The sequence below is a fragment of the Paramormyrops kingsleyae genome, chromosome 14 (assembly GCF_048594095.1).
Source record: "Paramormyrops kingsleyae isolate MSU_618 chromosome 14, PKINGS_0.4, whole genome shotgun sequence".
NCBI classification, from domain to species: domain Eukaryota; kingdom Metazoa; phylum Chordata; class Actinopteri; order Osteoglossiformes; family Mormyridae; genus Paramormyrops; species Paramormyrops kingsleyae.
Genome location: NC_132810.1, coordinates 28,316,192 through 28,329,305, shown reverse-complemented (window position 1 = coordinate 28,329,305; position 13,114 = coordinate 28,316,192). Strand labels below are relative to the sequence as shown.

At 37.9% G+C, this 13,114-nt stretch overlaps 1 protein-coding gene across 10 annotated transcripts in view; it reads right to left on the bottom strand.

Annotated features, from left to right (window-relative positions):
* hectd1 (HECT domain containing 1) overlaps positions 1-13,114 on the bottom strand; it is an 83,101-nt gene that overhangs the window by 22,121 nt on the left and 47,866 nt on the right. For 6 of the 10 annotated variants that reach the window (XM_023792168.2, XM_023792164.2, XM_023792170.2 and 3 more), the window contains exons 8-19: positions 11,200-11,298; positions 10,988-11,102; positions 10,685-10,859; positions 10,446-10,584; positions 10,027-10,197; positions 9,511-9,733; positions 8,988-9,263; positions 8,812-8,888; positions 6,063-6,197; positions 5,688-5,834; positions 4,555-4,649; positions 4,368-4,473 (exon numbers count right to left, since the gene is read on the bottom strand). In XM_023792168.2, coding sequence (XP_023647936.1) covers positions 4,368-4,473; positions 4,555-4,649; positions 5,688-5,834; positions 6,063-6,197; positions 8,812-8,888; positions 8,988-9,263; positions 9,511-9,733; positions 10,027-10,197; positions 10,446-10,584; positions 10,685-10,859; positions 10,988-11,102; positions 11,200-11,298 — 1,758 coding nt within the window. The remainder of the gene's footprint in view (positions 1-4,367; positions 4,474-4,554; positions 4,650-5,687; positions 5,835-6,062; positions 6,198-8,811; positions 8,889-8,987; positions 9,264-9,510; positions 9,734-10,026; positions 10,198-10,445; positions 10,585-10,684; positions 10,860-10,987; positions 11,103-11,199; positions 11,299-13,114) is intronic. The other 4 variants (XM_023792165.2, XM_023792163.2, XM_023792169.2 and 1 more) reach the window with 1 other exon arrangement.

Here is a 13,114-nt window from a genome sequence, read left to right as displayed (position 1 = left end):
TGTATTTTTTTAAAGCATTAACAGAACAAAAAAAATAAAAAAGTAACTGTCACGCCCAGCTCCGTCCGATCCTCGTGTGTGCCACGCCCACCTCGTTAGCTTGTGTGATTCCCGGATTGTCAACACCTGTGCCTTGTTCCGTTTGCTTTTTCCTGTGTATTTAGTCCGCGTCTGAGTACATCTCGTCAGATCCGTCATTGTAGTGTCCGTAGATGTCTGTGCCTGTCTGTCCGTGCGTCAATAAAACCCCATTTACCCGTAAGTACGGCTCCATTCGCCTGCTTTCCGGTTCGCCTGCCCCGCAAACATGACAGTAACCCACATAGGCAAGATTAGAGGTTCTGAATGTGTTTTGATGAATTTCCCAACCCTACAACAGTATAACTTGTAATATTTAGTTAAAAATTAACTTAAAATAAAAAGCTACATGTGCTGCTGTTGTGCCAAACAAACTACTGAGCAGTGGTAATTTTGTTGATGAAAAATTTGTCGTCGTTATCGTCAACGACCTTTATTTTCAGACTAAAATGAGACTATTAACTAAATAAAAATGATTTTGCGACGCCTAAGACTATGATGAAGTGTACTGACATTTTCGTAAACAAATAAAAACAAGACCAACATGTTTGCCAGAGACGAGATCTAGTCAGAACTAATGTAGTTCGCGTAAGGCAGGGATCAGTTAGAAAAAATGTCTTGAAGCAAAGGTCCGGAAGATCATAATGTCTAACTATTTAGTGTGGTATATAGTTAAGTAGCATATTAATTGTATCAACGTCTACTAAATAAAGGTAGGGGTGCATTTCAAGATAAGAGAAAATAAATAGAATGTGAAAATTGTGCATGTTTAAATAAAGTGCTTAAAACCTTAATACAGTCGCGTGTATGTCATATTTTAGCGTTCATGGATTTAAGTATTGGTTTTCTATAATCCCACACCGGTAATAAAATTAAAGTCTCGTTTTAATATACATACAAACATCACTTTAATCGCTGTTAGAATAGGATATGGACGGTCGTGTTATTTCAAAAAGATATAAAAAGTGACGTGTTTTTCTCATATTCCTTTTATATTTGTCAGAGTAACAACGCAAACAGAATGACAAGCCATTTCAGGCAAAAACAGTGCATTTTACTTTTTATTTCAAATAAAACGCGGGGTTGCCAACTTCACCCAGCTGGTTGGAGTGAGATTTTCAATTCAAGATGTCTGCACACATGTAACACTCCTTACCTTGTAAATAGTCTGCTTCTGTATTAAACCGTGTAAATACACTTTGGACGTAGCTAATTTTACGTTTATAATGGCATAATATAGATTTCCCGTAAGATTTCCTGCATGAGTCAAAGCGTATCATGCCAGATGCTTGAGATTTGGCAACCCTGAAAACGTAATTTTTTTGAGTTGATTTATATAACAAATAACATTACTTTATACAGTTGATAAAAAGCAGAAACTTCAACGAACATGAAATCACCAATAAACTACATCTACAAATATAAATTTTAATATTTCTATTTTAATATTCAGAGAGAGCAGGCCTGGTGGCATTATAGCCTATGCACTGATGATTTTAGTCTGATTTTATTTTTGCACTAATGGCACTACTGATTTTGCAGTACTCAGTTTCCTGGTAAACAAACATATGTTTGTGTTTCAAATACAGGGTATATACAGAAATCCAGAGGTTAAATTTAACACTTTTTAATACCTTTTTTAATACTTTCTCAATATTTTTTAAAACCCGCACGGCATTGAGTTGCAACCATTTTTAAACAAGTTTCAAACTGATTTAAAGATTTATAATGTTACACAATTTTGGCCTGTACAACAGAATTTAAATAGGGAACATGGGTCAACAGAATAAATTTAGTGACTGTGATTTTGAAAACATCTTGCATTTAACTTCTTCAGTCACAAGTCCATATCTTTATCCACTAGGCTATTCATGGCAAGTGCCTTAATTGTTTGGCTTTTTCTTCAATGAGTTTGTCGATTTGCACCAGTTGACCAACTGCTCTCATCTATGCATTCCTGATTTATGAGTTGTGCATCGCATATGCGAAAAGAGAGCGCTGACTGTCATTATCATAAATTTATCACGCTGATTTAAACTCTTGGTGTGTAAACCTTGTAGTTGCCTGCAGGCATCTTATGTTAGCAAGATAAGTTTGGTGATAATTAATGCAGCTAGCGAATTACTTACATAAAAACCTACTAGTTGGGGTTGCAATAAGTTATCGTATTGACCAGTAAACGACAAGAAACATAAATAACACAATCAACAAAAATCTGCTGCCAAGTCAATCAGTACTTGTACTGATCGCTTGCTCCATTTTGATCGCGGTTCCCGAAGAGAACCAATCTATGGCTCATCCTGCTAGTCCCGGATGTAGAGGGTTGAATTTCGGATCGTATTTTAAACCACTGAAATTGTGGCAGCGTATTTGAAACAACGAAAATAACGGGACTGAATATTGTAAAGCAGAAATAAGAGGACTGAATGTTACTGCTTGAATAATAAAGATGCGAATAAAACACATGGAATATTTTCAACTGAATTTGTTCTTTTGAAATTTATTTTGAGGCGAAATTAAATTAACTGAATTCATGTGGTTGAATTATAAACATGCACTTTAAAATACGTATCTTTTGGAACTGAATTTTGGAAGCCGAATATTTTTGTACTGAATATTTAAGCAATGAAATTACGATTGAAATGTTTTCAGTTGAAATGTTCAATGTTTAAATGTATGCACATATTAAATTACAGTCCCCAAAAATTCAAAGCATCATTAATGCAATGCGTTTTTATTCCATAAGTGTAATTCAACGTGTTTTTTTTCCCATCAACGACTTTTGTCATTAATTTACTATGCTGGGTCCTCTAACCACTTACGTGCAAATTTGCACTTACCCATGATGACTATGACTTAGCTTTTCTGAGTGTAAGCAGCCAACATGTACTTCAGCACGCAAACTGTTTAAGACGTCGCTCGACCACCGAATATGAAGTCAGCATCACAGAGATCATCTATGAATGAAGGAATAAGCTAATCCACATTTAAAATAATTTGCGAGAAATTTAGCAGATAAACTTTAAAACACAAATGGACAATTTGTAGTTAAAAAAAAATCTAAAATTTAATACCTCGTAAATTTGCGTGTAATACCTTTTAATACTTTTTAATGGCTTTCATTTTTGCTTATGTGATTTACTACCTTTTAATACTTTTTAAAACCCCGTGGACACCCTGAAATAAGAGTGAAATCTGTGTATTTGTGCCCTGCACATTCAGACCTTAATACCATTCCTTAACTTTGGTTTCATTTCATCTTGGTGAACATAATGACTTTCTGAGGGAAACTATAAACATTACATTTTACACTTTTCATTTTAGTCAACTAAATCAACTGTAGATTTAGTCGACTGTAATCTTACGATATTTAGTCAGCTAAAACAAGACTAAAACTAAAATAATTTAGATGACTAAATTATGACAAACTAAATTACATTTTAGTCAAGACTACAACAAACTAAAAAATTTGCTGTCAAAATTAAAACTGCTACTGAGTATGATTTTGAGTTGCTGCAATGAAATTTCGGCAAAATTGACTAGCCTGCTGCATCATTTTTTGCCACTTTGATTTTTGGAGTATTTTTGAATTCAGGTTGAGAGTTTTCATTTCCATCAAATAATGTAGCATTCTTTCATTCCTAACACATTACCCAATCCATATCAGTATAGAAATAGAAATTCAGCATGATTTCCCCCCCCCCCCCATTGAGATCTGATGTGTTTTCAAAGCATTCCTTTAATTGTTTTGAGCAGTGTATATAAATGGTAAGTTAATAAAAGATCGATTTCGGAGTTAGTGTGGTGATACATGAATTGCCGTACAATAAAAACAACTGATTTTCCCCACCCATCTCTAAGACACACACACACAAACAAACAAACAAACAAACAAAAACAAACAACCCAGCTCTATTTAGCAGTATAAAGTTAATAAAAAGAAGGGTAACTTGTGGGCCTAGAACAGGGCTGGCCAATCCAGAAAGGGCTGTTGTGTATGTGGGTTTTTGCTACAACTCCCTAATTAGATTACTAACTAGAGGACTAATTGACTCAAAAGTTCTAAACCCTGTGTTTTAACAGCTGACCTAAAGATTATCCCAAAAGCCTGCACACACACTGGTCCTTTGCGGATAAGAATGGCCACCACTGGCTTAGAGCAAGCCCTTATAATACACAGGCAAACACATATATCCATTTATTATAAATAAAAATATACATATAAAAGGACCAACTGTCAATAGGACACTCTTTAAATGCTGAACTAAAGACCAAAGTGGAAGAAATACCTGCAGGTTGTACGTTGAGCCTGGTGTGTCATATAGATGTAGAGGTAGCCTTTCAATGGACTCCAGCACTGCTATTAGCTTTCTAATTAAGGCAACTGCAGGTCGGCTGGATGGGGTCAAAATAATGTAACTAGAAAAAAGTCAATGCAGTCATCATACGTAATGTTAACAAAGCTCTGGAGATTACCTTTCGTCATCTTCATTTTCACTGAAAGCAGCTTTAAATACATTGATTCTTTCCATTAATGGCTTGCAATCCTGCTTCACATCAAGATCCACACTCTATCAAAAGAAAAGGAAAAAATATGGCTGTAATGTTTTTAACCTGTAATGCTGAAAAGCACACAACAAAATCCATCACTAAACATGACCATGAAAGCCCCTATCTTATAGACTGCAGACTAATGGCAGGGGGAATACAGAACTGAACCTTATACCCATTGTAGTACCTATTGCTGCTTGATAACTATTTTTCTGATTCACTTACAAATCATTTCAATATTTTATTGGTAAACATGTTACACTAGGATTCAGCACTAGTGGCAAGGTCAGTATTCAGAACTAAGTATTTATATAGAGCATTAAAGAGTTTTATGTTTTTTATGACCACAGTATTTTTTTTCCCCAAATAATTAATGTCTGACTTTTTTTCAAAGTTAGGGTACCCCCAACCTAGTAATTTCCTGAGATAAATGTTCAAAATGAAAATTCATTTTTACATAAATCTGATTACACCTCAGAAATGGTGTTAGGCCTATTAAGGTAAGCAAACAATTTTAGGAGCTGAGATACTTTCATCTTTAATACCTAAACTCTTTGTACAGTAAATGATAACAGACTAGTGTATTCTTTATCTGGGCTTCCAGTAAGGGTACTTCTCCACTGCACCAAGCATTAAGTTCCAGTCGAGTACCAGTACCAAAAGTGCCAAACCAGCTGGGGTACTTTTTTGGTACTTTGGTGTGGGACTTAAAACACTTTCTTTGTCAAATGGTTATGCAAATAGCTTGCATCTGACAAATGCAAACCATGCCGATCTCTGAAAACAACAATAAATGAAGTAAAAAAATTAATTAATTGTAATCTGGTCTGAAGAACAGATACAACGAAAAGACCAGGATGGCATGACAAGAAATTAAATAAATATTTTGTTTAATATACTAGGACAGCACGCTATATGCATATTTACGCCAGTGGAAAACCAACACCTTGAAGTACAGTACTTTTGGTACTTTCTCGCTGGTGCGGTGGAAAAGAGCCCCAACACAACAGAAATAGTAAAAACCAGTTAACTATTAAGGATCTACGTGGTGTGCTTACATTATTCAGGACAGTAAAAAGTGCCTGCACTAGACCGCTACTGCACATTTCATATGGGGAGATAGTGTTTTCATCCTTCAGGACCACGATTAAGTTTTCTAGAGCAGTTTTCATCAGGTCTCGCCAGGTGCTCTCCCCTTCAATACACTGCAAGACACAAAATGTCATAAATACGTGCTTTTATAACATCACACACTCCTTCAAAGACAATCCAACAACAGCTGTGATTTTCCAAGTTTCACTTAGTAGCACCGAAGCCAGTTATATGTTGATGAGCAAACAAACCGGGAATGACAACAAAACCATCGATTAATGTCATGGCGATGGCCCTGCTGCTGGAACATCTGAAATACACCAGAATAAGTGCTGCTCCACCTGTCTGTTTGTGTGCAGCTCCCACGCAGACTCCAGCTGGGTAGCAATGTTCCTGAGGGTGACCACTACACCCCTAGGCATGCTCTCGACTGCTTTAAAGTGATCGTCATACAAATCCCGAGCCATGGCCTTAACCTGCACATGAATACAAATTAAACTAGAATCAGTACTGTCAGAATCTCTTAAATACTTGGTAAAATAAACTTCATCCAAGGGAGACAAAAGGAGGACAATACAACAAAACATGTTTAACAGTTAAAGGAGTTTTACATATAGGACATACAGGGGGATCTACATCTGTAAGTAAAACTATGTTAGTTAGCATACAATACTTTGCAAAGATGACCCGCTCCCAACCTTTTTGTAAAGTTTATGCTTGTTATCTTTCCAATAATTGGACTGATTACATAAAGACTGTTATTAATATTTTCATCCCATTCAGCTTTCCAAATGTTCATTATATGAGAAATGGGTAGAGGTTCGAGATGTGAGGGTGGCACTAAACACTGTTATATATTCGAGTATAGGGCTTTCTTGGCAGTGGTATCTGCCTGTTCATTGCCAGGCACTCTGCAGTGACCTAGCACCAAACAAAATTTGAAGAGGAAAAATAAAGTACAAAGTTCTTCTGTAGCACTGTATACACAGTCTGAGGACAATATACTACAGCCCCCCTCCCCCCAGATATGGCCAGCAGATCTGTTCTAGCAAGCACATGACTCATCAGTACATCACAGTGCAAACAAGATTACTAGAAATCATAAGTCATGAGTCTGGAACATATGGCTGATTATCTGCTGTATCACTGTTAGCGTCTGCCTTTCCACCCGTGCGACAACTGCGGGGAAAGAAGACTGGCCAACAGAACGGTAAAAATGTAAAATGTAAAAATAAAAAGAGTATTCTAAAAGCGGTAGAAAAGTAGCATCATTAAATATTTTCTGAAGTACTAGGCAACACCATGTTTGCTAGAATAGTAAGGATAGTAAGGGTCTTATAATTGAAAACGACATTGACATAGTAAATGAGTTCAATGATAGTTTTGCACGGGTATTCACTGTTGAGGACACTAGTAACTTACCAGTTCTTATTACTAATCCAACATCGTCTATAACTAATATATACAGTATATAACTGAAGCTGATGTTTTGCAAAGCCTAGCTAAGCTCAAAATAAATAAATCACAGGGTCCTGATGGCATCTTACCTATAGTGTTAAAAGAGATGAGGGATATTATTTGCCGACCCTTAACATTACTGTTTCAAAAATCCTTATCTGAAGGTGTGGTACCTTCTGATTGGAAGCATGCCAACATAACGCCCATTTTCAAAAAAGAGGATAGAAGTAATTTGTCAAACTATAGGCCAATCAGTCTAACTTGTATAACTGGTAAAGTTATGGAGGCTATAATCAAAGAGAAAATGGTAGATTACCTGGACTCAAATAACATTTTGAGGGATAGCCAGCATGGATTTAGGAGAGGTAGATCCTGTTTAACAAATCTGTTGGAGTTTTTTGAGGAAGCTACTCAGGAAGTTGATGATAAGAAGGCATATGATGTCATCTACTTAGATTTCCAAAAGGCTTTTGATGTTGTTCCCCACAAGAGGCTCTCACTTAAACTCAAAGCGACAGGTATTTTAGGAACTGTAGCGACCTGGATTGATAACTGGTTAACGGATAGGAAGCAGCGAGTAGTTATAAGAGGCTCAATGTCACAGTGGGCCTGCGTTCATAGTGGGGTACCACAGGGTTCAATTTTAGGACCACTTTTGTTCCTAATTTACATAAATGATATAGACACCAATATATACAGTAAACTGGTGAAATTTGCAGATGACACCAAGGTGGGTGGTGTAGCAGATACTGAACTAGCGGCTCAGCAGCTACAGCGGGATCTTAATTTAATTCGTGACTGGGCTGACACCTGGCAGATGAAATTTAACATAGACAAATGTAAGGTACTCCATGTAGGGAGCAGAAATATAAAGTACAGGTATTTTATGGGACCTACTGAAATAAAGGTAGCTGATTATGAGAAAGACCTTGGTGTGTATGTTGATGCTTCCATGTCTCATTCTCGCCAGTGCGGGGAAGCAATAAAAAAGGCCAATAGGATGTTGGGGTATGTGTGGAGTTTAAGTCAAGGGAGGTAATGCTAAGATTATACAATTCCTTGGTGAGACCTCACCTAGAATATTGTGTACAGGTTTGGTCACCATATCTTAAAAAGGACATAGCGGCCTTAGAAAAGGTGCAGCGTAGGGCCACAAGAATGATTCCTGGTCTTAGAGGAATGTCATACGAGGAAAGGTTATTTGAGCTAAATCTGTTCAGCCTCAAGCAAAGGAGACTGAGGGGGGACATGATCCAGGTATATAAGATTCTAACAGGTTTGGATGCTGTTCAACCGAATAGTTACTTCAGCATTAGTTCAAATACAAGAACTCGTGGCCATAGGTGGAAATTAGCGGGAGAACATTTCAAACTGGATTTAAGGAAGCACTTCTTTACACAGCGTGTAGTCAGAGTATGGAATAGTCTTCCTGATAACGTAGTGCAAGCTGAATCCTTGGGTTCCTTTAAATCAGAGCTAGATAAGATTTGAACAACTCTGAGCTATTAGTTAAGTTCTCCCCAAGCGAGCTCGATGGGCCGAATGGCCTCCTCTCGTTTGTATAGTTCTTATGTTCTTAATATTATGCTGCCAATACTCTAATGCTGAGCCATGATTTTATTGTAGTTTTACCTTTTGTTTAGTTTTCTCCAACTTAGACTTTAGCTTTCTTCCTCTTTTTCCAGTCCATCCTGTGACAAACTCAGATCCTAGACATAGAATGAGGTAAAATGAGCACTCCAAAAGGTACGGCCACATGTCATGTGTACTCATATGTGCCACTGGTGATCATCACCCTGCACACTTACCTACAAACTTACCAAGTGAAGTTTCTGCTGTAAAGGAATGCTTGGTTCCTCTGTTGGACTCAAATACAAATCCAGGCAGGTCCTCTTTAAGTATAGTAGCCTGCTGGCCATCTGAGTTGTGAATAGCGATCTCACCCTCTTTGAGGCAAGTGAGTGACCAGTTACCCACAGTCAGTTTGGTGGGGCTCACTGCTGACAGGACAGGCTGGCTGGCACTGGCTGGCTTTACTTGACTCCGCGCTCGCTGCAACTTTTCGAGGAACTCACTCCTGCTCTCTGTTTCAGGACAAAGATCACCCAAAATATTTTAACCATTAACATCATGAAGATGTTGCAGGTTCTAGAAAATCACTGCTGTACTTTGTCAGTACAGAAGATACAAAAACTCAAGTAAATACACAAAACAAATGCTAAACAGTTAATAGCTGGCAGAAAGTCTTTACATCTCCACTGCTTTCTTCTTGGAGAAAAACAGGTGCCAGCAGGTACAGCATAATTACTGCATTAGGTGGGCAGGGCATACCTGAACTGTCAGAGCCACCCTCAGGGCTGCCACTAGAATACATGGTAGCCAGCTTCCCATCTAAGATGAAACGAAACCAGCCATTGCTTCCATTGGACAGCTCAAGGGCAGCAGCATCGCTCCAGATGTACAGACAATCTCGGCCCCTGATGATGGACCAGTCGCGCCAGTGGTATGGCTTCCCCTGTTGTATCTCTTTGGCGTCTTCCTGAGGTTCATCCTCCTACACAAATGGAAACAGCATATGAATGCAAAATGCATCCTAAATGTCTCTAATACCCTTCACCACATCACTCTAGCTCCAGATGGGATGAGTTAAAAACTATTCAAAATTAGAGTGATACAGAATAACTGAGGTTCATGAACATACTGAATTTAAAGAAAAAAATACTTAATGTATTCAAAACATTAGCATTTTGATTAAACATTGTTGTTTTTCCTTTGTTAGTTGGACAGTATTACATATTAGATCCCTAAGTGTCTGTACTTTGGAAAAGATCATCAATCCCTGGTTACCTTCTCCGGCTTAGTTTCCTCCTCATTTTCATCATCAGAAACTGGGCCAGCGAGTGTGGAAACTTTATTTATAACACCCAGTCTGGCCAGCTGGTCTAGGAAGACATCTCCACCTTTGTCAACAAGGTCCCTGATAATTTGCAGTGCTAAAAGGTGTCCATCATCATCATCCTTGGTAGGAGAGCAGACTATATTAACCAACAGCAATGACAAAGGCATTTCTGACCTGCATTAATTTTTCACATTAAATAAAACATGCAAGCATAATGCCCAAAGCAGGACAAGACAGGATATCACCCCCAACTCAAAAAAACACACAAACATATACCAAGTTTAGTGTTACCCGTTTAACTAAAAAATGTGCCTTACACACTAGTAACATGCTTTTTGAACAATGTCAGTAAAAGACTCGAGATTACCTCTTGGTCAAGAACAGTGGCAGTGATCTCCACTAAGACCGTGGGGAGGTTGTGCCCAGCGTCAGAGTCACACACCTCTTTCAGAAGCGCTTCCGAGCTATAGTGGATCATTTTCCTAATAAGAGCCAGGCTGGCTTTCCTGTATGACGACGAACTCAGATTATATTGGGAATGGAATTCATCATGTGAATACAGCAAATGTAGCCATTTGCAGATATATTCATTTTGACAAACTATACCTAATGGAGGGCAGCATGGTTTGCTGGAAAGTCTGTGCAAATACTGGAAGCAGCCTCCTCAGGTAGATAGGTGCCATTTCAGGATCCCCCTTTGGTTCATTGCTCTCGTCTTCCTCCTTGTTTAAATCTTTCTTTTTCTTATCATCTCCTTTGTTGACAGGACACATCCAGTCTCCTGTCATAGAAAGTCACATATTTCAGAGCCATGATGTGCAAGATGAAAGACGACAAAACAAGATAAAACAGAAATCATACGGTATAGTGATTATACAATATATAATCATCTGTGCTCTGTAACCTCACCGGGAGACTGTAGGATAGCTACGACCTCACTGTGTCCCCTCTCCCTTGCTTTATCAAGTGGTGTTTTTCCATCTTCATCCCTCAAGTCTGGATTGGCTCCATGTCGCAATAAAGTCTACAGCAAATAGATTTTAAAGGCATGCATATTATATGAAGTCCTTATTTACAACACAAGTAAGCTCCCAAAGCTCTGTACAGTGTTTATCCAATACCTTTGCTACTTGTGGCCGTCCAAAGCAGGCAGCATAATGTAATGAAGAGGACCTCTGACCCCTGTTCACATCAGCACCCCTTTCGCAAAGAAACTCCACCTGGACAGAAAAAAAACACACAGAGACTCAACTTGCAGATATTTAATAGAATCCAATAATATTCCTTCCTGGTTGCAAGCAATGAGAGGCTCTACAGTCGTGATTCTGCAATGACTCTCAGAATCCACAGCCAAAATCAAATCAGTTAGGGTCTTATCAGGGAATTTGATGGAGATTCATGTAGTCTTAGAACACTGACAACAGGTTCACAACTTAGGCCACCAATATACACAACACGAAGTGCACGCAACACAAGGAGTGAACTGTGTACTAACCGCACTTGCACACATAGTTTACCTCTGTCTGTAGGATTAAAGGTCATGTCCACCAGGGGGCAGTGCAAGAAATCCATCTTGGTCAGCCCCTTTTCTGGTCTCACTTGTTTTGTATGAGGTTGTGACATGAAATGATGTACACTCACTGCCTCCACAAGTTGCTAATTTTTTAATACTAATACTGCAGCAGCATTCTCTGTATTCTAACCACTGCTCCACATTGTACTTCGCTCTGCCACATATCACTTTTACTACCCCATGTTGAATGTTGCATTGTATGTTGTTAGATATCTCATAGCAGTATTTCATAATTAGGCTGCATGACATTGTTGTTGAAATACATCAATTTCTGCAATAAGTATTGCAGTATTTATAAAGAAATAAAGTTCAACATGTCTATTCGTGAGTGATTTAAATAGCAAGAATGAAAATGATTAGGAATGGCTTTAAGAGCACATGCAAGCTCATGCAAAAATGGCAGCGTAAACTTTAACTCTCTGGGGTCGAGTATGTCGTCGGCGACATCGCGTACTTTTCGCGTCTATTTCAGTTTATATCTCGCTGAAATCTTAATGTAGAATCATGAAAAAAATGCTGGCTAAATCCGTAATCTGTGTTCTTTTCAAAACGTCCATTGTCGGAAGTATTAAAGTTTTTTTACTTAGGTTAAATCGGCAAAAAAGTAAACCATGTCATCTTACTTTGTTTTCCCTGCATCGGGGGCGTGTAGTACCGCTCTCACCCGAAGATCGCTATTCACATTCTAAATAGCCGCATTAGCGCGTATTCAAATCGCATTCGCATGGTAATTTGATTAACAGCGCAACGGTGAAACGCGATCCAGATACATCCCCTTCAGCACCATAAAAGGGGGTTGGGGACGTGGCCAGGTGACAATGGCTCATTCATACACATGAAAGTTGCTACATATTCAATGAAAGGAGCCAGAAATAGTGACATGACTTAGGTTTTTCTTATTTATTTATCCAAATGAATGTTGCATCTACACCATTTAGTCATCTTCATGTAGCCAAGACTTTGGTGATCAGATATCTGGGATCAAAACAAACTGCCAACATTGCTTACTATGTACTTTTATAATGTTTCTGCAAGTGTTCCAAACTGCATTTTGAAATGTCTATAATTTGATGTAAAATTTCAAACTTAACAAAAATCTGACATATTTACAATATATATTAAAATAAAGATGAGTGTAATGGCAAAACAAATATATAAGAAATAATTTATTTGCCATGAATTAAGTTTATGATATTTGAAGAAATGTGTGATCATGCCCCAGTCAGTGAAAGTGTGTTTCCTACCCCTAGACCCCAGAGGGTTAAACTAATGTTAAACGTATACTAGATAATTCTGAAAAGAAGCAGTAATTCAAACTGCACAAATTGCTAAGTTTTGTTTCCATTAACAATATAAGTGTTCTAGCTAAACATAAACCCCATGCTCTCAGCTAATTTTATAAAAAGAATTATAAACTATACTGAAAATAATATTGCTTATGAAAACAGACAAGTCAGAATTTC